Source organism: Phacochoerus africanus, chromosome 14 (genome assembly GCF_016906955.1).
Source record: "Phacochoerus africanus isolate WHEZ1 chromosome 14, ROS_Pafr_v1, whole genome shotgun sequence".
Taxonomy (NCBI): domain Eukaryota; kingdom Metazoa; phylum Chordata; class Mammalia; order Artiodactyla; family Suidae; genus Phacochoerus; species Phacochoerus africanus.
The window spans coordinates 3,507,210-3,531,973 of NC_062557.1; the positions used below are offsets into that span (position 1 = coordinate 3,507,210).

The 24,764-nt window shown below is 60.0% G+C and overlaps 1 protein-coding gene across 1 annotated transcript in view; it reads left to right on the top strand.

The window, feature by feature from the left end:
* The window catches only part of DNAH17 (dynein axonemal heavy chain 17), a 103,627-nt gene that overhangs the window by 76,100 nt on the left and 2,763 nt on the right, over nt 1-24,764 (top strand). Inside the window, 15 exon segments of the mRNA XM_047756739.1 lie at nt 1,912-2,104; nt 2,371-2,606; nt 3,363-3,485; nt 5,097-5,301; nt 6,078-6,242; nt 8,537-8,677; nt 8,888-9,058; nt 11,070-11,192; nt 11,704-11,897; nt 14,855-15,003; nt 15,982-16,109; nt 17,954-18,181; nt 20,672-20,863; nt 23,971-24,150; nt 24,394-24,576. Of these exon segments, the coding sequence (XP_047612695.1) occupies nt 1,912-2,104; nt 2,371-2,606; nt 3,363-3,485; nt 5,097-5,301; nt 6,078-6,242; nt 8,537-8,677; nt 8,888-9,058; nt 11,070-11,192; nt 11,704-11,897; nt 14,855-15,003; nt 15,982-16,109; nt 17,954-18,181; nt 20,672-20,863; nt 23,971-24,150; nt 24,394-24,576 (2,611 nt within the window).

A 24,764-nucleotide genomic window follows, 5' to 3' on the forward strand; every position in this document is an offset into this window, starting at 1 on the left:
CGCCTTCAGTGACCTTCAGGAAACACGACCTTTCCTGGTGTGGGATCCTGGATAAGCCAGAGCCGCCTGGGGCACCGTGTCTGCCAGGGCTCGCTCGGGGCAGCTTGCTCTGTGACCCACTGCCACCCAATCTGCGGTGTCGGGCACACACGCCCAGGGTCATTTCAGTGTGAGTCCCATTGTATGGTTTATGTACAGTCTCCCAGGAGGCACCTTAAAGCAGTACAGAGAAACAGACGGCACCGATTCTGATCATGTATTTCATTCAACCCAGATCTGATCATTTGACACAGATCCGTATACAAAAAAAAAAAAAAAAAAGAGGAAGAAAAGACATTCCCATCATGGCTCAGCAGAAACAAATCCGACTAGTGTCCATGAGGACGCAGGTTCGATTCCTGGCCTCGCCCAGTGAGTTAAACTGGCGTTGTCGTGAGCTGTGGTGTGTAGGTTGAAGATGCAGCTCGGATCTGGCATTGCTGTGGCTGTGGCGTAGGCTGGCAGCTACAGCTCCAATTTGACCCCTAGCCTGGGAACCTCCATATGCCAGGGTGTGGCCCTAAAAAGACAGAAACAAAGAAACAAAACACGGATCCGGGTAACAATTGCTGAGATAGGTCGTACGCCTGCTCTCCTTCCGGGTCCTGAAATCCCCTGTGCATTCACACCCACAGCACAGCTCAGTACAGGTCAGCCTCCACCTGGTACCCACCGGCCGCATGTGGCTCCCGGCTGCCCAGTGGACAGCACAGCGTTAGAGATTTCATATTTTCAAAAGCAAGGGCCAGGGAGTTCCCCGGTGGTACAGCAGGTTGAGGATCTGGCATTGTCACTGCTGTGGCTCCGGTTGCTTCTTTGGCACAGATTTGATCCCTGGCCCTAGAACTTCTGCACGCTGTGGCTGTGGCCAAAAGAATAAATAAAAATAAATAATCAACAGTGAGGGCCAGGAGCCTGGCTCAGAGCAGCAGACCGTGGCTTTTTTTTTTTTTTTTTTTGTCTTTTTGCTATTTCTTGGGCCGCTCCCTCAGCATATGGAGGTTCTCAGGCTAGGGGTCGAATCAGAGCTGCAGCTGCCAGCCTACGCCAGAGCCACAGCAACGCGGGATCCAAACCACGTCTGCAACCTACACCACAGCTCACGGCAACGCCGGATCGTTAACCCACTGAGCAAGGGCAGGGACCAAACCCGCAACCTCATGGTTCCTAGTCGGATTCGTTAACCACTGCACCACGACGGGAACTCCAGACCGTGGCTTCTGGTTGTATTTTCTCTACCTGGTGGGCCGGCGACCGTTGGGTGGCAGTTGTCAGCATGACGTGGGGACCCTAATTGATCCCCAGGGTGCATGTCTGGCCCCCAGTGGGATGTCGCACCTGCCAGGACGGTCCAAGTGCTCTTTTGGTCCCGGGGAAGAAGGGCTGCCCAGATGATGCTAGCACGTGGGCCAACCTGTCAGGGCTCTTGGACTCCTCGTGTGCCGTTTAGGGCCCAGCCCCCAAGCCGGTGGCCTGCGAAGCACAAGGCGAGGCGGACTCTGGAGTCCCTGCGCCGTGCAGGCTCGGTGCCCCAAAGCCCGTGCTCGGCGGGGTCCAGGCAGCAGCCTTGTCACGTGGGTGATGAGGCCAGAGAGCGTCCGCCTCCACGTGACATCAGCGCCTCACGGAAGGGAGACGCGGGGTTCCCAGCCGCCTCCGGAAAGCATCCATTTTCCTTCCCGAAAGCATATATTCCCCCTCCCCCCAAAGCATGTTTGTTCCTGAACCGCTGAGTCGAGTGAGGATTTGAAACCGGACGGTCCGTGGGCGTTTAGGGTGGAGGCGCACCTTCCCTGGTGACCCCCGTCATCCCTTCTCCCGCCGGCTGCACCTGTTTCTCTTTGACCCACTGACCCCCCGTGCCCACCGCAGGCTAGTAGGTGGACTAGCGTCGGAAAACGTGCGCTGGGCTGAATCGGTGAAGAACTTCAGGAGCCAGGGGGTCACGCTGTGCGGGGACGTCCTGCTGATTTCCGCCTTCGTCTCCTACGTGGGCTACTTCACCAAGAAGTACCGAAACGAGCTAATGGAGAGATTCTGGATCCCTTACATTAATCGACTCAAGGTAAGCCGTCCAGCCACGCTCGTCACTCAGGAAATTCGGGGAGGTCCCAGCGGGGCAGACCCAGCCTGGTCCCACCTTCCCTCCGGCCCGAGGCTCCAGCTGGCCATTCAGGGTGTAGACAGTGGCCAGGTGGGGCCGCCGCTGCCGCCACCCCTCCCGGACGGGTTCCCAGCTGCGAAAGGGTCTTCACCCGCACGGTCCGGCTGCCCACGGGTCACTCAGAGCTGCTTTCCCTGCGCAGTCAGGCCACCCCCCGCCTTTGGCAGGTACCCATCCCGACCACGGAGGGTCTGGATCCCTTGAGCCTGCTGACAGACGATGCGGACGTGGCCACATGGAACAACCAGGGGCTCCCCAGCGACCGCATGTCCATGGAGAATGCCACCATCCTGTGCAACACGGAGCGCTGGCCCCTCATCGTGGACGCCCAGCTGCAGGGCGTCAAGTGGATCAAGCGCAAATACGGGCACGAGCTGAAGGCCATCCGTCTGGGGCAGAAGAGGTGCGTGGCGGCGGGGGCCAGGCCACGGCGCCGGCAAGTACACCCGGGCCCTGCGTACATGTTAAATGGACCGACAGGGCCTTAAGAACAAACACTGGAGTCCCCACTGTGGCTCGGGGTTAAGACCTTGACTGGTACCCATGAGGATGCGGGTTCCATCCCTGACCTCGCTCAGTGGCTTGAGGATCCAGCATTGCCGTGGGCTGTGGTGTAGGTTGCAGACATGGCTCGGATCCGGCGTGGCTGTGGCTGTGGTGCCGGCTGGCAGCTGTAGCTCCGATTCGACCCCTAGCCTGGGAACTTCCATATGCTGCGGGCGTGGCCCTCAAAAGCCAACAACAAAAAAAGAAAGAAAAAAAACAAACACTGGTCCACAGGAGTACCTGGTCCTAGGGAGCAGCGCCGGCAGTAGAGAGACTCAGGGCTCTTCTCCCCCATCACCTGCTGCCCCTGCGAGGGGGGTGGGGGGAAGCAGGGACCTTGGCTCCCTCCTGCGTTGGTCCTGCCCGGTCCCTCGCCGGCTGGGAGGCTGTGGGTGGTCACCTTCCCTCCTCTCCTCTCTAGGTGTCATAGATGAGCAGCGGCCGCCTTAACACCGCTGCCCCGCGAGCCTCTGCTGGGCTGTGGGAGAGGCGAGGTGTCTTCACCTCCACTCCCGTGGCGGGGCCGGGGGGGTTTATGCAGAAGCCTCCCCGACTCTCAGCGCTGCATCTCTGGGCCCCCCGCTGTTCACGGCCCCCTGTGCTGTGCCCGCAGCTACCTGGACATCATCGAGCAGGCCATCTCGGAGGGGGACACGTTACTCATCGAGAACATTGGCGAGACCGTGGACCCGGTGCTGGACCCTCTGCTGGGCAGGAACACCATTAAAAAGGGAAAGTGAGTCTCGGCACCCATCGCAGCGCGGCTTCACCGCTGACGCGGTTTGGCCTCTGGATGGGGGGGAGGGGAGCACTGCCTTTCCTGGGAGGCAGCCGATGTTCAGCAAGATGCCAACGGGAACCCCCACTCCCAGGGGAGACACTGGAGACGCGGGGGCCACAGCCCATCAGGAAGCAGTACCGACCCGACTGTATTAGCAATTACCTGCAGGTGGCAGTCCTTAGATGGTCATGGGGTTTTGTGCTTTTTTTCTATTTTTATGCATTTGGCAAATTTTGAGTGCGTGTTACTTCTTTCTATTCCAGTGAGATTCATGTAACAAAACAGTAACCATTTTATTTTACTTATTTATTTTTGTCTTTTGACTTTGTGGGGCCACACCCTCGGCACATGGAGATTCCCAGGCTAGAGATCTAATAGGAGCTGTAGCTGCTGGCCTACATCACAGCCACAGCAAGGCCAGATCTTTAACCCACTGAGCAAGGCCAGGGATCGAACCCGCAACCTCATGGTTCCAAGTTGGATTTGTTTCAGCTGCGCCACGACGGAAATTCCACATTAACCGTTTTAAAGTGACCGATTCAGTGGCATTTAGGACACTTGCGCCTGGTTCCTTTCACTGAGTGTCTTTCCAAGGTTTATCTGACTTGGAGCCAGTATTCTTCCTTCCTCTTTTACGGCCTCCGTCTGATCTGCTGCATTTTGTTTACCTGTTCATGGGTTGATGCCTGGAGCATGTGTTACTCTTCTAATGTAAAAAAAAATCCAATCAACTTTCAAAAGGTGAAGGTTGGAGTTGACGTGAGCCACCTGTAAATGCAGAAGGTGCAGGCAGAGGGAGTTCCCCGTCGTGGCTCAGTAGAAACAAATCCGTCTAGGAACCATGAGGTTGCAGGTTCAATCCCTGGCCTTGCTCAGTGGGTTAAGGATCCAGCATTGCCATGAGCTGTGGTGTAGGTTGCAGAAGCGGCTCAGATCCTGCATTGCTGTGCCTGTGGTGTAGGCCGGCAGCTGTAGTTCCAATTTGCCCCCTAACCTGGAAACTTCACATGTCACAAAGTGCAGGCAGAAAGCCAGAAGAGAAGTGACAAAGAAACACACTGGTGTCCTAGACTCTGAGCAGGGCCTGGCATGAGGCAGACTCCCAGGGGTGAAGTCAGAGGCCCCCAAACAAGAGCTCGGTCAGAAAGAGGGGCGAGAGGACCGGGGTGCAGGAGAGAAGGAACCCCCACAGTGCATGCGCAGATCTGGCTTCCCGTCCCAGCAGCTTCTGGATGCCCAGGAATTGGGGTATCAGGGTCTTTCTGATGTCATGGCTTTGGGGTGGCACCCAGGCCAGTGTTTCTTACAAAGGATCCCAGGTGAGTACAGCATGAGCCAGAGTCAAATAAACCTTCCTGAATGTCAGAGCAAACCAGCCACGAAGGAGCAGGTGCATCTTCTAGAAGAACGGGCCACGGGACATGGCAGGCTTCTCCCAGCCACCAGAGGAGGGTTCCGGGTGGCTGCGTGGCCTGGGGACGGCCCGCCTGGCTGTGTTTGCGCGGCCGTCCCGCGGCCTCGGGGTGGGGGGGGCCCTCCTGACGCCCTCCCGCCACTGACCTCCAGGTTCATTAAGATCGGCGACAAGGAGATAGAGTACCACCCCAGCTTCCGCCTGATCCTGCACACCAAGTGCTTCAACCCTCACTACAAGCCCGAGACGCAGGCCCAGTGCACGCTCATCAACTTCCTGGTCACCAGGGACGGGCTCGAGGACCAGCTCTTGGCCGCCGTGGTGGCCAAAGAGCGCCCAGATCTGGAGCAGCTGAAGGTACCAGGACCCAACGTCCTCCCGGGAGGAGCAGGCGGGCGGGTCACCGTGACCGTCGCGTCTGGCGGCTCCTCTCTGGAGGTGCCTCTGCTTGTCACGCTGCACGTGTTTTTTGTTTTTTTTTTTTTTTGTCTTTTTGCTATTTCTTGGGCCGCTCCTGCGGCATATGGAGGTTCCCAGGCTAGGGGTCGAATCGGAGCTGTAGCCACCCCCCTACGCCAGAGCCACAGCAATGCGGGATCCGAGCCGCCTCTGCAACCTACACCACAGCTCACAGCAATGCCGGATCCTTAGCCCACTGAGCGAGGGCAGGGATCGACCCCGCCACCTCATGGTTCCTAGTCGGATTCATTAACCACTGCGCCACGACGGGAACTCCTGCACGTGTTTTGTACAACACGACGGGATGAGCCACGCCACCGCCGCAGCTGCCTCCCAAACTAACTCTAGATCCAGCCCTGGCTTCACTGAAAGAACGCGGGTCACGGCGCTGCCCGGGCGGCCCCGAAGCCCCAAACTCCTGCCCCACGAGAATGCTTTGCTGCCGGCCCCTGCGGACCGGTCACTTCCTTGGCCGTCGGAGCCACACACGTAGGCTCACAGGGGTCCAGGCCCCATGGAGCACCCTGGTCCCCACGCCCTTGCTGCACGGCCGTCCTGCTCCGGGTCCCCCACTCTTGCCCCGTTGTTCAGCCTGGCCAGGGTCCTCCCAGTGCGAGCCCCGTGGCGAGAGCCCCAAGCCCCCAGCTGGGGGTCCACTGATGCCCCTCCCGCAGGCGAACCTCACCAAGTCCCAGAATGAATTTAAGATTGTTCTGAAAGAGCTAGAAGACTCTCTGCTGGCCCGGCTGTCGGCTGCGTCGGGGAACTTTCTGGGAGACACCACCCTAGTGGAGAATCTGGAGACAACCAAACACACGGCCAGCGAGATCGAGGAGAAGGTAGGAAGCCGCCTCGGGGGCCCCCACCCCTGCCAGAGCGCAGGGGCAGCAGAGGAGAAGCCACGGCCACACAGGGGCCCCTGGGGCCCAGGGCAGGGACGAGGGGCCTGGATGCCCGCCTGGTACCGCAGTTGTCTGCCAAGAGGCCCCGGGGTGGTTTCTGAGGGAGCCGAGAGCTTTGGACGGGCCACCGGCATTGCCCACCCACTGATTTCACTCAGCACCCCCCCCTTTTTTTTAAGGGCCACACCTGCAGCATATGGAGGTCCCCAAGCCAGGGGTTGACTTGGAAGTGTAGCTGGCGGCCTACACCAGCGCCATAGCAATGCAGGATCTGAGCCGCATCTGTGACCTACACCACAGCTCACGGATCCTTAACCCACTGAGCGAGGCCAGGGATCGAACCTGCAGCCTCATGGATGCTAGTTGGATTCGTTTCCACTGAGCCATGACGGGAACTCTAGTCAGGCCCCCTTTAAAAAAAATTTTTTTTTATTTACAGTATTACATTCATTTCAGGTGTACAGCAAAGTGATGCAGGTAGATATTGTTTAGATGCTTTTCCATTTTATTTTTTTATTTTTGTCTTTCTAGGGCCACAACCACGGCATATGCAGGTTCCCAGGCCAGGGGTTGAATCGGAGCTGCAGCTGGCAGCCTACACCACAGCCACAGCAACGTGGGATCAAGCCTCGAGTGCAACCTGCACCACAGCTCACGGCAACGCGGGATCCTTAACCCACTGAGCAAGGCCAGAGACCAAACTCGCATCCTCATGGATGCGAGTCAGATTCATTAACCACTGAGCCACGACAGGAACGCCGATTTTCCATTTTATTTATTTTTTATTTTTTTATTTTTTTGGTCTTTTTTGTCTTTTGTTGTTGTTGTTGTTGCTATTTCTTGGGCCGCTCCCGTGGCATTTGGAGGTTCCCAGGCTAGGGGTCGAATCGGAGCTGTAGCCACCGGCCTACGCCAGAGCCACAGCAACGCGGGATCCGAGCCGCGTCTGCGACCTACACCACAGCTCACGGCAACGCCAAATCCTTAACCCACTGAGCAAGGGCAGGGACCGAACCCGCAACCTCATGGTTCCTAGTCGGATTCGTTAACCACTGCGCCACGACGGCAACTCCTGATTTTCCATTTTAGATTCGTGGAAGATGCTGACTACAGATCCCTGTGTCCCACCAAGTCCTTTTTCTCTGTCTTGCATGTACTTGGGTCTGTCAATCCTATACTCCTAGCTTCTCTCCCCCCGCCCGCCCCCCGTCTCCTCACGTTCACTGTTGCTAACTGTTAAGTTTGTTTCCTGTGTCTGTGAGTCTGTGTCTGTTTGGTATAGATTCATTTGTATTATTTTCTTAGATTCCACGTATAAGTGACATCATAAAATATTTGTCTTTCTCTGACTTAACTTCACTTAGTATGATAATCTCTGCGTCCATCCGTGATGCAGCAAATGGCATTATTTCATGCTTTTTTGTGGCTAACGTTCCATTGTATGTGTTTATTTTTTTGGTCTCTTTAGGGCCGCACCCACAGCATATGGGGGTTCCCAGGCTAGGGGTCAAATAGGAGCTATAGCTGCCAGCCTACACCACAACCTACAGCAATGCAGGATCCAAGCCACATCTGCCACCTACACCACAGCTCACGGCAACACCAGATCCTTAACCCACTGAGCAAGGCCAAGAATTGAACCTGCGTCCTCATGGATGCTAGTCAGATTCATTTCCACGGAGCCACGACGGGACCTCCTCATTGCCACTGTATGTGTGGACCGCATCTTCTTTATCCACTCATCCGTCGATGGACATTTAGGCTGCTGCCACGTCCTGGCTGTTGTGAATAGTGCTGCAGTGAACATTGGGGTGCGTGTATCTTTTTGAATTATGGTTTTGTGCGGATGTATGCCCAGAAGTGGGGTTGCAGAGTCATATGGAAGCTCTGTTTTTAGTTTTTTAAGGAAGCGCCATACTGTTGTCCAAAGTGGCTGCATCACTTTCACGTGCCACCAACAGTTCCCATTCCTCCAGCATTTACTATTTGTAGACTTTTTAATGGTGGCCGTTCTGACTGGTGCGAGGTGGTATCTCGTAGCAGTTGCGATTTGCATTTCTCCAATAATCAGTGGTGTTGAGCCTTTTGTCGTGTGCTTGCTTCATGGTAGTTTTGATTTGCATTTCTCGAATAATCTCATATCTTTTCACAGGCCTGCTGGCCATCTCTGTGTCTTCCTTGGAGAAAGTCTACTTAGGACTTCTGCTCATTTTGTGATGGTTTGCTTTGAGGTACAAGAGGCAAAAGTCACAGAAGCGAAAATCAACGAGGCGAGAGAGAACTACCGGCCAGCTGCGGAGCGGGCCTCCCTGCTGTACTTCATCCTGAGCGACCTCAACAAGATCAACCCCATCTATCAGTTCTCGCTCAAGGTGTGGCTGCATCCAGGCCCCACGTCGGAGGCCACCGGGGGCCCAGGCTGCTTTGGGGAGGGGGAGCCAGGGCCTCGGCACCAGCCCCTGGGGGGAGAGGGTCCGAGCAGTGCCCCCAGCCCCTTACAAACCAGAGCCCATGCGGGCAGCGTGGAGCAGCCTCAGAGGCCCCGCTGCAAGCTCCCGGTGGCCCCCCGGCCCCCCCCCCAGGCCTTCAACGTCGTCTTCGAGAAGGCCATCCAGAAGGCCAGCCCCGCGGATGAGGTCAAACAGCGCGTGATCAACCTGACGGACGAGATTACCTACTCCGTCTACGTCTACACGGCCCGCGGGCTCTTCGAGCGAGACAAGCTCATCTTCTTGGCACAAGTGGCATTTCAGGTAATGTCTGGCCTAGAGGCCCAACGTGTGGTCCTTGGCCAGGGGGTGCCGGAGCCCCCAGGGGTCGGGGTAGAGGAACAGGGTGGGGGCCTCGTCGGAAATGCCAATTCTCAGGTCCCAGCCTAGACCCAGTAGATCCGAACCTGCATTTTCGCAGGACTCTTGGTGACGGATGAGGTTTGAGTCACTGCTGTGGAACAAGCCTGGGCCCTTGAGCTGATCCCGGGGAGGCCGTGCCTGGGTGTTGAAGGTTACGGAGAAACGATGAAGCAGTGCCGAGCCAACAGCCTTGCCTTAGGGGTTCGCCCATGTGGATGTGGTCGGTCAGGGCTGCACCCACGCCATATGGAGCTTCCCGGGGGTAGGGGTCCCATCAGAGCTACGGTCCACAGCCTACACCACAGCACCGCAGGATCTAAGCCGCATCTGCAACCTACAGCACACACAGCTCATGGCAACGCCAGATCCTTAACCCACTGAGCGGGGCCAGGGATCGAACCTGCAACCTCACGGTTCCTCGTCGGATTCGTTTCCCTGTGCCACGGCGGGAAGTCCACAGACGGAGGTCTTAAGGGACGGTGTACGCACGGGCGAGCGTCCTTCCTGTTCACGCAGCGCCCCCTCCCCCCGAAACACAGAACGATTTGGGGTCCGTCAAGTTTGCGCGGCAGCTTCTCCGCCAGTTTGCGCGGTGTTGTCCGTGTTGCCGGACATGCGATTCCCTGGACAGCCCGGGCCTCGGTGTCAACCCAGCTTTCCGCCCACACTGCGGTTTGGGGTAGGTCCCGATGAATGGGCTTCCTCGTGTCTGTGGCCCTGTGAGTGACGAGCTCACCTCGAGTTTCTCTCTCTGCTGAGACAGCGTCAGGGTAACTTTCCTTGAAGCGCCTCCTAATTTTCCAGGGTTAATGTATGCTTTTCAGGCCCAAAGAAATGCTTTTGCATTTAAAAAAAAAAAGAGAGAGAGAGAGTCTGACTCGGAGGAAAAGTCTCGGTGGCATCTGTGACAGAGGCGGTGTGAGCACCGGAACGAGGGAGGCGGTTCCAGGGACCACCGTGCCCGCCGCCCAGGACAGCCACGTCGCAGGGACCAAGATTGCGCCCGCTTGAAGCCCAGAGAGCTTGTATCCGCCAGTGGGAAGGTGCCTTGAACATGACCAGAAAATATAGGTGCCCCAAAGAATGGGGAACAATCCTGATACATAAAGGTTCACGGCAGCTCTGGGCGCACAGCCGAAAGGTGGAGACTGCCTGCCCGCAGACGAAGCACAGCGGTGATCCCTCCAGGCGACGGCTCGTCCTTCCTCCACAAAAAGGAACGAACGGAGTTCCCGTCGTGGTTCAGCAGGTTAAGAACCCGACTGATATCCATGAGCATGTGGGTTCAATCCCTGCCCTCGCTCAGTGGGTTAAGGATCTGCAAGCTGCAGGTGGGGCTCAGAGCTGGCATGGCAGCTGCGATTCGACCCCTAGCCTGGGAACGTCCATATGCCGCAGATGTGGCCCTAAAAAGCAAAAAAAAAAGGCAGCAGCCGCAGCACAGACACTGTTGCAGCACAGATGAACTTTGAAAACATGCTCGGGGAAGAGGTCAGATGCCAGAGGCCTCTCATTGTGTGATGCTGTTTCCACGCACTGTCCAGAATAGGCCGGTCTGTGGAGGCAGGAGCCTGAGGGTGGCTGGCCTGGAGGAATGGGGAGTGACCTTTGAAAGGCACGTGGCTTTCCTTCGGGGGCGAGGAAAGGTTGTGGACCCGGCCAGTGGCGATGGGGGTGCAAGAGTGCGGATGCAGTAAATGCCACTGGATCTGACACTGCAATAGGGTGAAAAGGGTACATTTTTGCGCTGTGTGTATTCTACAATTTAAGTCAAGGTGCTGACCGAGCTTTGTGCCGACCAGAAGGGGCTGGACAGTGCTTCACCTGCGGGCAAGGCGTGAGGGGCCCCCTGCCTGTCCCCTCCCCCGCCCTGTCTTGGGACAGCATCTAAACCAGCCCCACGTCCCCTCAGGTCTTATCCATGAAGAAGGAGCTGAACCCGGTGGAGCTGGACTTCCTCCTGAGGTTCCCGTTCAAGGCCGGGGTCGTGTCGCCCGTGGACTTCCTGCAGCGTCAGGGCTGGGGTGGCATCAAGGTTGGCCTTCAGACCCGAACACCGCGTGCTGCCCCCACCCCACCTCTCGGCCTTTCCTGTTGCGTGTTCACAAGTTCACTCCTGGCTGTGACATTCAGGAGAACAAGGAGGCCCCAGAGGTGGGACCGGGAGGCCCGGGCCGCCTGCCAGCGCACGTCCCTGCGGGCGGCAAGCTGAGCCATGACGGGTCCCAGGGTGGGTCCAGGGGTCGCCCCTCCACCGCCCCCCCCCCCCCCAACCACACAATGCAAAGTGTCAAGGGGCCCTCACCGTCTCAGTTCAGAAAGACTGGAGGAAGGCAGCCCCCTCGGGTGAGCAGGGCACCTGTTCCAGAGCCAGCCCCCCACCCCGAAGCAGCCCAGAGTCACATCCCCAGATCAGACCCCTGCCTCCCAGGTCTCGGCTGCTTTTGCTGTCTGCTGGCCCTTGACACCAGCAGCTCGTCATTGTAGCAGCAGGTCCTGCGGTCGAGCTGGGGCGGGGAGAGCTGAGAGCGCCGTCTGCCCCCCAGGCCCTCTCGGAGATGGACGAGTTCAAGAACCTGGATAGCGACATCGAGGGGTCCGCCAAGCGGTGGAAGAAGCTGGTGGAGTCGGAGGCCCCGGAGAAGGAGGTCTTCCCCAAGGAGTGGAAGAACAAGACGGCCCTGCAGAAGCTCTGCATGGTGAGGTGCATGCGCCCGGACCGCATGACCTACGCCGTCAAGTGAGTGCCCTCGCCCGCCCCGCCGGGCCTCACGGGGGCTGCGGGCCCCTGTGCGCAGAGGGCAAAGTCACGGCTGGGGGTGGGAGCCGCTGCCACATCATGGACGGGATCCCGCCCCACCCGCCGGCCTGTTCTGGGTTCTGGCATCTCTGGGGTCTCAGAAGGGGGCCGTGGGGACGCCTGCACCACTCCCGACCCCCAACCCCGGGGTACGTGATGGGAAGACAGGACTCCCCAGATGCCCTCCAAGTCTTAAAAAAAAGCGTGGGCATGAATGAGCGTGCAGCCACACAGCGTCCTTTTAAGCTGTTGTGGGGAGAAGACCGTGGCCCGGCCATCGGCGTCCGAGCACTTTCGTGGCCTCAGTGGCTGGATGTAAAGTAAACCTTTTGCTTCTCCGGCTCCTTTGCAAAGAGAACCATATTCTGATATCTCTCTGGACCTGAGCCCCCTCCAGGCTGGGAAGCTTCACCACTGTGTTTCAGCTCCCCCCCGCTCCCCGGGCCTGTCATGTCACAGAAGGACTCCACGAACTGCAGGGACACAGGGCAGACCTCTGCGTCCACCCGCCAGCCTGCCCTCCTCTGGGGTGGAGAGGCTGTGCCCCCTCCCGGACCCCAGGCTGAGGAAGATGGGGCCCCCCCACCACGCAGGAAGGGGTTCGGGAGGGCAGGGAAAGAGGCCCAGCCTGTTCTCGGAGGGGAGGGAGCGTCTCGGCTTTCCATTTGTCACAGTGGCCTGAGAGCCGCCAGATTTCCCAAAAGACGCCCACGTCCCTAATAGAATTCCCCTCTGACAAAGCAGAGGCCTGACTCACAGCCACTGGTAGTTCACAGATGTTTGTTACTGTTCTGCTTTGTTTTCCTGGGACCGAAGAGGAAGAGGAAAGGGACCAGGAGGGGTTCCAGGCGTGGGAGGAAGCGGGTGGAGTGAAGCGAGAAACCACGTCACGAGGCGAGTCTGCTGGTCCAGGCAGAAAGGGCAGATCCGGACTCTGCTGCAGGAAGGTCGGGCCAAGTCTGGGGAAGGCCAAGGTGAAAGGCACCTGACCATCTCGCTGGACACCGCCTGCCGGGGAGCTGAGCACCTGTGGGTGTCCAGACCGACCCCCCTCCAGAGCCCTCGGGAGAAAGCGCGTCGGGACCACGCAGGTGACCCCAAACACCAGGCGACCCCAGGTCACGCTCTGCGACGTTCTGCGGGGTTGAGGAAAGCAGACCCGCCGCCCTAAACGAACGGGAGTGGAGCACAGCAGCAGCGGGAAGTTCTAGTGGACGGAAGTGGTAGACGCTCATCAAGAGCGGTCTGGGTGCCAGGCGCGTCCCGCCGGGTTCGCGCTGCCCTCTGCCAACCCCTTGGGACGGGCGCCTTCCCGTCTCCAGGTCCACAGGCCCGGGGAGGGTAACTCGCCCAGGGTGGGGTGCGGTGCCCCCGCCACCGTGCAAGCCGGCTGCACGCTCAGCCCCAGGACGCAGGAACCATCACCAGTTCACCATCAGAAAAGGACCCGTGGCCCAGCCACGTCGTGAGCAACTGAGCTGGTGATGTTCCTGCCGCTGGCAGGACACGGTACCTTCCAGAAACTTCCCGGGCAGGGGCCTGGCATCCCTGTTCTGGGTCAGTGCCAAGGCCAGAAGCAAGCACCCCTGGTGGCCTCCAGCAGGAGCCCCCACCGGCCCGTGGTGGGTTCAGAAAACTGCCCAGAGGGAGTTCCCGTCGTGGCTCAGTGGTTAATGAATCTGACTAGGAACCATGAGGTTGCAGGTTCGATCCCTGGCCTTGCTCAGTGGGTTAAGGCACCGGCGTTGCCGTGAGCTGTGGTGTAGGTTGCAGACACAGCTCGAATCCTGCGTTGCTGTGGCTCTGGCGTAGGCTGGCGGCTACCGTTCCGATTGGACCCCTAGCCTGGGAACCTCCATATGCCATGGGAGCAGCCCAAGAAATGGTAAAAAGACACAAACAAACAAACAAAAAAAAACAACTGCCCAGAGGCCAGGCCAGGGGATGGATGGCAGATGTCGTTCCCCCAGGGTGGGAAGGCCCACCTGGCACCTGTCCACACACTCCCCGTTGGTTGGAGGGAAGCCTCACGGGAGCGGGCGCCTCTGCCCGGCCTCCACGATTCGCAGGGCACCCGGGTGCCGCCCCCTCAGGAATGAGCACGTTCTGTCCTGGGCGTCCTGCCGATGTCCTTCCAGGGACTAAGCTGGACATGATTTGAGCTCCTATTGCCCGTTTCGACTCAGCACGCTCAGCCACCTGTGGTCACAGGAGGGGCGGAGGGCGGAGGTGCCAGGGTCACTCTGGGAGGGGCCTCGATGGACCCAGCAGCCTCACCAGGGCCCATACAGACAGAGTCCGGGGCTTGGAACAGAGCAGCCTATGCAAGAGATGCTCTGGCGGGGCGGTTACCGTGGTTTTCCTGAAGATCCTGGAGCTCACTGAGCAGCACGCCCCCCCCCCCCCGTTCCCCAGCTCTGGTCGGGGGCAGTCAGGACCCAGAGACGGGTCTCAGGTCTGCTGCTTGTTGCTGCCTGGCGGCCGAGCAAACAGGAAGTCTCTAGAAACCAACCCCTTCCTCGGGAGCCCTGAGGGGTGGCCACCAGGAACCCTTCTCGGCTCCGGTCCCCTCACGGTTGACCTCCCACGTCTTAGAAGGCAGGGGGGGCGCATCAGCTGCTGAGGGCCTGTCCCTGCACAGGTCAGGCAGCACATCCCCCCAAACTCCGAACATGCTCCCCTCCACCCCCCCCCTGCCCTCTACGCCCTCCCGCCTGCATCCCTGCCCTCCACACCCTCCCCCACTGCGCCCTTCCCCCGCCGCACCCCTCCCCAGTTAGGCGGAGACCCCTGCCAAGACTTGCTTTCCAGCCAGAGACCTTCCCCTGCCCAGGAATTCTCGTCCACCAGGAAAGCGGGCACACGCCCTGGGGCCTGAGCAAGCGTGTCCCCCTCAGGAACTTCGTGGAGGAGAAGATGGGCAGCAAGTTCGTGGAGGGCCGGAGTGTGGAGTTCGCCAAGTCCTACGAGGAGAGCAGCCCCTCCACCCCGATCTTCTTCATCCTTTCCCCCGGCGTTGACCCCCTGAAGGACGTGGAAGCCCTGGGTAAGCGCGGCCAGCGAGGGCCAGCATCCCTGGCGGTGGGGAGACAGCCCCGCCCGCCCGCCCGCCGTTGCCCAGAAAGCGACAGGTCTCGGGAGGGTGTGGGAAACGGTGGGAAGGCGAGAGGGCGCAGCCGCGGGGCGGGTCACAGGTGAGCCAGCCCCTGGCCCATCAGCCCCCACCCCCCGCCGACGGCTGGGGACAGGTGTCCAGGCGAATCCTCCCCGCAACGGCCAAGAGGAGGGCACGGCCCAGCGGCGCATCGGCTGCTGAGGGGTGAGGAGTCTGGTAAAGGGACGTGGCGGACGTCAGCCAGGAGCGGCCTGCCACACAGGCGACGGCCTGGATGGACCCCAGGACCCTGTGCCAAAGCGGGGAAGCCAGACACATGTGGGACCCCGTGTGTCTGAAACGTCCCGAACGGGCAAATCTGTAGCAGCAGAAGGCAGATCAGGGGTGGGGGTCGGGATAGGGAGTGACTGATGGGCACGGGGTGGCGAGAACGTTCTGGAATCGGATGGGTGGTCGCTGTGAATTACTACCCGTCCCTGCACTTGTGCTCTTTAAGAGGGTTTTTTAAGTGATCCCCTTGATGTTGTGTTTTTACCACAATTTAAAAAGGGGGAGTCTGTGTGGAGTTCCCATTGTGGCTCAGCAGGTTACGAACCCACCTAGGAACCATGAGCACGTGGGTTCGATCCCTGGCCTCGCGCAGTGGGTTAAGGATCTGGCATTGCCGTGAGCTGCAGTGTGGGTCACAGACACGGCTCGGATCCTGTGGGGCTGTGGCTGTGGCGTAGGCCAGCGGCTACAGCTTGTATCTGCCCCTAACCTGGGAACCTCCACATGCCGCAGGCGCGGCCCTAAAGAGACAAAAACACAGAAGAGCGGGGAGGGTGTGGAATTCCCAGCCGGGGTCACAGAGCCTCCGTTTCTGTCACTCAACTGTCCCGACGCTTTTCCTGCTTTTCTTTCCTTCAGGGAAAAAACTGGGATTCACCATAGACAACGGGAAGCTGCATAACGTGTCCCTGGGGCAGGGACAAGAGGTGGTGGCGGAGAACGCCCTGGACGAGGCGGCAGCGAAAGGACACTGGGTCATTCTGCAGGTGTGGGGGTGGGGGGCACCCTGCCTCAGGGCCCAGGGATTGGCCTGAAGGCCTCAAAAAAGCAGGTTGCAGGATCCCATGCACCGGGAGCTGGGACGCCTACAGCCCCCAGAGGGAGGGGCCGTCGAGCTCCCACCATGCCCAGCTCTGCCCGGGGCAGCGGGCGGCCCAGGTGTCACCACTGCGCCGGTGAAAGTGTGGGTCCTTCAGCAGCAGGAAAGACACTGGGGTGTATGGCAGAGCGCCCCTAAAGAGGACTTGTGGGAAAACAAAGCACCCCAGTGGATGTGCTAAAACAAAGCATCCTTCTCCCGCTCCTTGGCCCTGCAGCCTCCCCAAGGCCCGCTCCCCAGATCCTGCTGGCCACACTTGCAGGCCTGCCCGGCTGGTGCAGACCCCAGGGCCCTGCCAGTCCCATGTGGAGACCTCTTTCTTGTTCTTTTTTTTTTTTTTTTTTGGTCTTTTTAGCGTCACACCCACAGCATATGGAAGTTCCCAGGCTAGGGGTCTCATCAAAGCTACAGCTGCCGGCCTACACCACAGCCACAGCCACACAGGATCTGAGCTGCGTCTGTGACCTACCCCACAGCTCATGGCAACGCCGGATCCCTGACCCACTGAACGAGGCCCAGGGATCGGACGTGCATCCCCAGGGATACCAGTCAGGCTCACTCCTGCTGCGCCACCGCCAGACTCCTTGTTCAATTTCTTTTACAAAACAATCACTGTAACTACATGTCTGGTTACCTTCTGTCACCAAAGATATGACATCATGTTCCCCACACGGCCCATTTCATCCCGTGACTCATGGGTTTGAACTGGAAGTTTGTACCTCTTGCTCTCCTGCACTGGTTCTCCTCCCTCCGTTCCTCTGGCAGCACGTTTGTTCTCGGTATCTGTGACTCTGTTTTCTTATGTTTGTGTTTTGGATTCCACCTGTGAAATCACATAGCATTTGCCTTTCTCCTCACTTAGCGTAATGTTCCCTAGGTCCAGCCATGTTGTCACAGATGTCCAGATTCCTTTCTTTTTCATGGCTGAGTAGTATTCCGTTGTACATATATCCCATGTCCTCTTCACCCATTCATCTACTGATGGACATTTAGGTTGTTTCCTTGGCTTGGCCATTGTAAATAATCCTGCTATGAACATAGGGTGCGTGTATCCTTTTAAATTAGTGTTTCCAGGAGTTCCCATCGTGGCTCAGTGGTTAACGAATCCAACTAGGAACCATGAGGTTGTGGGTTCGATCCCTGGCCTCACTCAGTGGGTTAAGGATCCAGCCTTGCCATGAGATATGGTGTAGGTCACAGACGTGGCTCAGATCCCAAGTTGCTGTGGCTCTTTTGTAGGCCAGCGGCTACAGCTTCAATTAGACCCCTAGCCTGGGAACCCGCCATATGCCGCGGGTACAGCCCTAGAAAAGAAAAAAAAAAAAAAGGTGTTTCCATTTTCTCTGGGTCAATACCCACGAGTGGAACTGCCAGATTGCCTGGTAGTTCCATTTTTAATTTTTGACGACTCTCCAAACTGTTTTCCATAGTAGCTGCCCCAGTTTAAATTCCTACCAACAGTGCACAGCGTTCCCTTAACTCTAAGTCGTTTCTTTCTGCCCGAGCCTCTCAGAGGAGGGGCAGGGTGGGGGACCATGGAGTCGCAGCCTTGGGTGGTGGCGGGAGGTCTAGAATTCGGAGCCCAAGCGGGGACCCTTGGGGGACAGGATGTCAGTTGCTCAGCTGAAATCAAGGGGGCCAGCGGGCTGGGAAGAGCCCCCCAGGGGCCGCGGCCTGTGCTATGGGCCTGGGGGTGGGGGCGGGGGCGCTCAGCCCTGGTTTTGGCTACAGAACATCCACCTGGTGGCCCGGTGGCTGAGCACCCTGGACAAGAAGCTGGAGTGGTACAGCGTGGGCAGCCACGAAGACTACCGCGTGCTCATCAGCGCCGAGCCGGCCCCCAGCCCCGAGTCTCACATCATCCCCCAGGGCATCCTGGAGAATGCCATCAAAATCACCAACGAGCCGCCCACGGGCATGCACGCCAACCTGCACAAGGCCCTGGACCTCTTCACCCAGGTAGGGAGCGCGCCCCCCACCCCGTGTCGGGTGTCTGCCCGCCGTTCACACGCCCTCACCCCGAGAGGGCACCCGTTCCCCAAGGGCTGTGCAAAACGCGAATAGTCCGAGGTGCTCTGGGGCCCCCATCACACACAGATGGACGGAACAAAGTGCTGACTTTGCATCCACTTCGGGACCCGCACAACAGCCCAGGTAGACATGGGCCGGGTCCCTGGTTTGTCCGAGTGCCTTAGGAAGGGTCATTTAGCCCCCAGACCCCCGCTCTCACTCCCCGTGAGACGTGATGCTGGTGGAGGGGCCGCCGACAGGACAGTGACCCCAGCCTCGCGGGCTCAGGACCCCGCTTCCGGGCCCTGTCTTCCTCCCTCAGCAGGGAACAGGGGTGACCTGGTCCTCCAGGACCTTTGCTCGGGGGACGCCTCCTCACCCCCACCTCGCAGTCCCCAGCCGACCGCCTCTGAGCCTTCCTGGCACCCCTGCTCCTCCTGCAGAGCCCTGGCATCTGTATGCACGCTGGGCGCCTGAATCCACTCTCTCCTGTCCTGGAACTTTCTGGTGCACACACTTGGCTCTTCCAGGGGGAGTCTAAAACCGTTTTGAAGAGGAAACCTCATATTTTCTGAAAATACCTAACAAAAGACCTATGTACAGAGCACACTAGGCCCATCATGTGTAACTCCCACATCTGATTCATTTATACGAAAAATAGCTGGGTCATCCACTAGCTACTCCCTATGGGCTCAGAGGACCCACCAAGGTCCAGGTGAGGTCAGAGAACTGAAAGCAGGAAAACAGATGGGCAGGGCGGGGCCTCCTCCAAACTGTACGTCCGTGTGCCCAGGGACCAGACCCGTCAGGCGGGTGACCAGTCTGGGTCTGGTAAGGGGCGTGGACGTGTTCCCAGGATCGGGAACTCAGGCACAAGGGGACACACAGAGCCCCAGGCTGATGTGGCTCAAACAGGCCCAGGTTTGCCGCCGTCTGTAACGTGTCCGGAAGGGGCCAGGGGCGTGTGGGAAATTCTGTAGCAATTCAACATCACTATGAATCCAAGCATGTAATCAGTTTTTCCTCTCTCCTGTGTTTTGCTAAAATATCCGTCTGTGATGGACGGAGTGGGGGAAGGTGGCCGGGTTGGTGGGAAGCTGGTCCCCACTTGGACAGGGGTCTCCAGAGCCAGTCTTGGCCAGGAAGCGTGGCTGGGGCCTCTGGGTGGGGGCCACGGGGCCAGGAGGACACAGAGGGGCCACAGGGCTTTGGGGAGACGCCCTGGGTGCTTGGAGCCGGGGGCAGAGCAGTGGCGGTCAGACAGGTGTAAGGTGGGGCTGCCCGGCTGAGGGCTACAGGACTGTGATGCCGGCGGGGGGCAGGGGGTGGGGTTGTCCCCAACCCTGTCCACCGCCTGAGACTCCTGCAGAGATCGGAAGGGAGGCAGTGGGAAATGCTGGGCTCTGCTGCCTTCGTGGAGTTTCACAGAACGAGGCATACCGGTGACCATAGAGCCGGGGGGGCCGGGGAGGAGGGGTCTGACCAGAGAGAAGTCAGATGGCGTGCCAACCTGCAGGCTTCCCCCCTACTCAGGGCTGCTTGCTCATCTGGCTGCCTCTCCCTCTCTGTCTGCTCGCTTTCACCACCCACATCTGGAAGGGACCGGCCAGGCCTGTTTCGCAGGCCATCTCTGTGACGGGCATGGAGGAAGACCCTGCGGGGTACTGGGGCCCTGGAGCCCCATCTGTGCCCCCTCGATTCCCACGATGGCAGAGGGGCCCCCAGCCGGGCGCCTGTAGCAGGGCTTCCCTGGGGGCAGGACAGGGCCCCTCCCTCGCTACACCTGGTCTATTTTTCTGGGCATTTTCCCCACTGCGACCACTGCGCACAGGTGGGTCCCCTCCACTGCTCTCTGCCCACCGTCCCTGCTGCTCCTGTGGAGCGCCGGCCCGGAGGGGCCCACAGGAGGGCTGAGCCGGTGAGGATGAGTACAGCTTAGCTTCCAGAGCCACCCACTTAGCAGAGGCCAGTCGGTTAAAATCTCACAGAGCCCAGCAACCGAGGTTCCGGTTTGAGCTGGGTGTGCCTGTCCCTGGGCCACCTGCTTCCTGGCCAAGCTGGCTAAGCATCCACTCCGCTTTACCCACTGTGTTTGGAGAGTCTGGGGTCCAGCTCGGGGGTCGACCTGAGGAATGCTGAGAACTGCAAAGGAACCGCAATGGGGAACATTGCAGTAGGAGGCAGAACCACGACTTAAGTGGTGTGGCCGCGGTTCTGGAGGGGAACGGGACAAGGAAGCACACGTGCTACCCCAGGGTCTCTGGCCCCGTGTCTCTGGCCCGGGAGGCCAGCAAGGCCAGCTCAGAGCGGTCAGGGGTTAACGCCCCCACCCTCCACGCCACCTCACCCCCGCCAAGCAGCCCGCGAAGGCGGCCCGCGGCCCCGCCCGGGGCGTCTGTGCGCGGGCACGCCTGACCCGGGCGGCGCGCCCTCCCGCAGGACACCCTGGAGATGTGCACCAAGGAGATCGAGTTCAAGTGCATCCTCTTCGCCCTGTGCTACTTCCACGCCGTGGTGGCCGAGAGGCGCAAGTTTGGGGCCCAGGGCTGGAACCGGTCGTACCCCTTCAACAACGGCGACCTCACCATCTCTGTCAACGTGCTGTACAACTACCTGGAGGCCAACACCAAGGTGAGGCCGCCCGGACCTCCTGTCCCTGCTTCCCCGCCCGCCCGCCCTTCATTCGCTCTGTCTCACACCTGAGACACGCTGGACTGGTCTCCTAAGCCAAAGAAAACCTCCAGCGCCTCTGTGACCCCACCACCAGCCAGCCCTGGCCGCCAGCTCCGGCAGCTGGCGGGGTCAGTGTCTTTGCTGGTCAGTGCTGGTCCCGCTGCTCTCGCATCTGAACAGGGATTGAGAAGGGCCAGCACGCTGGGAGCGGGAGTCAAGAGGGATGAGGAAGGGTCTCCTGGGCTGCAGGCCTCGCCGGTCAGCGTCTTGGAGGCAGAACCCAGGTTCAGAGGGAGGCCGAGAGTCTCCCTAGGAAGACGGAGCGTTCCCTCTTTATTGGACATTAACGCAAACGTGTGAAGTGCTGTGCAGGTGGCTGCGGGGCTGCGGAGAGCCGGTCCTCGGGGAGCTGCACCCGGGGGGGCCCAGCGGGCAGGGGACCACTCGTGGGCACGAGCCCCACGGAAGGCAGCCGCCCCCTGGGAACTGAGAGCCGTGCTCCTGCCTCCCTTGGCTCCTCTGAGGATCTTAAGCAGCGTCCAGCCTCTGTGACCCCCAGGAGGAGGCAGAAGGGCACCCCGCAAACCCTGGCTCCTCACTCCTGCCCCAAGTCAATGGCAGTAAGGTCTGTGGCACCTGCTCCTTCCTACACCAAGAGGTGGATGGGAACCAGGGCTCCGCCTGAGCGGGAGCTCCCAGAAACCTGCCCAGGGTGACAAGGAGGGGGCCTGACAGCTGGTGTCCGTGCCTTTGGGTCCGAGGCCTGAGGACCAACCCCCAAGCTTTGGGGGGGTTGAGGAGGGTAGAGAGCACCCCGCCCGGCCTGCATCCCGAGCACCCCCCATGTAACAAGGCTCAGATGTGCTGGGAAGAGGGGGACCTGGCCGCCCCCAGGCCCCGGAGGAAGACGGCCCCCAGGACTGCCGCACCCGACCCTGAGCCCGGAATGTGGTTTGCTTGCTTGGTGCCCTGGAGAGACCCCCAGCCCTGGAGAAGGCGGGAGGGCAGAACTGGCGGAAGTCACCCCACTGCCTGTGGACGCGCCTCCGTCTGCAGGTGCTGGGGCCACCTCACCCAAACAGGGTCCGAGGGGAAGGCTGCTGGCACAGCTCACGACACCCGCGCAAGTAAATCAACTCCAGGAGACGGGAAGAAAGGGGCTCGTCAGAGCAGCTCCGCCAGAGCTGTTGTCTCTGGCGAGATCTGAGTGGGAGGAGCAGTCTTGCTGAAGTTTTTTTAGACGTGTGTGTAGGACGTTTCCTTGCTACACACGCAGAACCCGAGTTGGGTAAGACCCGGCTCGAGAACGCACACCGTGTGCTCTGGTGGCCGGCGGGTGAGGTGTGAGCAACACTCATACCTGGAGTCGCGCTGGACCCCTCTGCAGGACAAACAGAAGCTGTCCCCGAAGCCAAGAAGCAAATGCAGAAAAAGCAGCTCGGCCCATGCCCAAGATAACCAAGCAGGGGAGTTTAAGTCACAAAAGGACAGTTTTTTCTTCTTTTTGGCCACACCCACGGCATGTGGAAGTTCCCAGGCCAGGGATCCAACCTGTGCCACGGCAAGTGACCCAAGCCGCAGCCATGACAAGGCCGGGTCCTTAACCCGCGCAGCCGCGGAGAAACTTCGCAAAACGACAGCTTAGAGAATGCTCATGTTTTACGTTCACGAGAACACATCAGCCAATGGATAAATCAAGTTCTTACTCAATTGACTTCACGTTTCCTGTCCTTGGTAAACGGCTGCCGTTGCAGCAGGGCACGGCGGAAGATACATCGACGCCCACTTGCCCTTAAGGAGCCTCAGAGGAACGCCTGGGTGCAGTGAGGTCCCCAGCTGTGCTGCCCAGCCCTGCAGCTGCCACCATGCACGTGACACGCAGCGAGTCCCAACTGACGGGGCATGACACACTCTGGATTCAGAAGCTTGATAGAAGAAACCAAAAATGTAAAATGTCTTATTAGCGCTTTTTAGGCTGAATACCTCTTGGAACAGTCTTTCTACTTAAGCGGCTGCCGGGAGATCTGAAATTACACACGTGCCTGCCATGTGGGGCTCCAGCGGCTGGACAGCGCTGTGCGGGAGGGGCAGCTGTGTGCCAGGGCCCGGGCTTCTGGCTTTGTGGGGGGAGCATGGTCTTGGCGAGTGGCAGCGGAGAGGAGCAGCGCCCCAGGGCCGAGGGCACAGCCTGGAAGCAGAGGCAGGGGGGAGTGGCCGAGGGTGGGACGCATGCAGAGACCCGTTTGGTCTGGCTCCCAAGGCCCCGGAGCCAGGGTTGTGGGGGCAAGTCTCCTGGAGTGCAATGGGCCCAGGGCGACCTCGGTGGCACTGGAAGGAAGGCCCTCTTGACAGGTTCTGAGAGCCAAGCTGCAGCTGATGAGCACGAAGGTCTAGGTGCCCGAGAGCCAGGAGCCCCTCGACGTGGCCACCATGCCTTTTGCTTTCGTTGGCTTTTAGGGCCGCACCCGCGGCATGTGGAGGGTCCCAGGCTGGGAGTCAAATCGGAGCTACAGCTGCTGGCCTGAACCACAGCCACAGCCACGCCAGATCGGAGCTGCATCTGTGACCTATACCACAGCTCACGGTGATGCCGGATCCTTAACCCACGAGCGGGGCCGGGGATGGAACCTGCATCTTCACAGATGCTAGTCGGGTTTGTTCCCGCGGAGCCATGACGGGAACGCCACGTAGTTACTGCTCCAGCTGGAGTGACCGGAGAAGGGAAAGGTCGCAGGTGGCTCCCGTTTCTGAGCCCGGGGAGAGTGGGGGCCGAGGGAGCACGTCGGGGCTGGGGGCGGGCCTGTGGGGTGGAGGGCACGCGCAGAGAGGAGGTGCAGGCAGAGGGCCGGGCATCCTGCCGGGGCGGGGGTTGGCAGGAGAAGCTGGCGCGCCCCTGGTGCCCGGTGGGAAGAGGGTCCGGGAGGGAGGGAGGGTGACGGAGAGGAGCAGGTGACCCTGCAGCCCTGGGAGGCGAGGCCGTGACTGAGAAGTGACAGGAGGGGCTGGCGGACCCGGGAGGGGCGGGGTGCGGTGACCCACGGCCGCTGCCGCCCTCCCTTGCACAGGTGCCCTGGGACGACCTGCGCTACCTCTTTGGGGAGATCATGTACGGCGGCCACATCACTGACGACTGGGACCGCCGGCTCTGCAGGACCTACCTGGGGGAGTACATCCGGGCGGAGATGCTGGAGGGGGAGGTCCTGCTGGCCCCCGGCTTTCAGATCCCCCCCAACCTGGACTACAAGGTGAGGAGAGCGCCTTCGGGGGCGGTGGCAGACAAGACGCCAACAGGGCGATGGCGCCCCGCGGGCTCCCAGGCGGGCTGTCTGATCTGGCAAGCGGCCAGGCTACCCTCACGAAAGGGCTCGTGACGCAGCCCCTGCGCAGGGGGCAGGAGCATCCTGCGTCGCTGGGGAGCAGCCCCCAGACGGAAAGCGATGCTTGGTACACCGGGCCCCAGGCGCCAGCTCGCAGAGCTCCCTTTTCAGGGTTACCACGAGTACATCGACGAGAACCTGCCCCCCGAGAGCCCCTACCTCTACGGCCTGCACCCCAACGCCGAGATTGGCTTCCTGACGGTCACCTCGGAGAAGCTCTTCCGCACGGTCCTGGAAATGCAGCCCAAAGAGACGGACTCGGGAGCAGGCACCGGGGTGTCTCGCGAGGAGAAGGTAGGAGCCTGGCTCCCCGGCCGGCGACAGGAAGGGCAGGGTCCAGGACTGGGGTCAGAGGCCCTGGGTCCCCTGGGAACTTGGCAGCAGCCTCATCAGGCGCCCTCCCCCCCCCCCAGAGCTTGGAACTGGAAACTGGCTTGGGGGGGCGGACTGCGGGAGGGGGGCTGGGGAACGTGCCCGGCTGC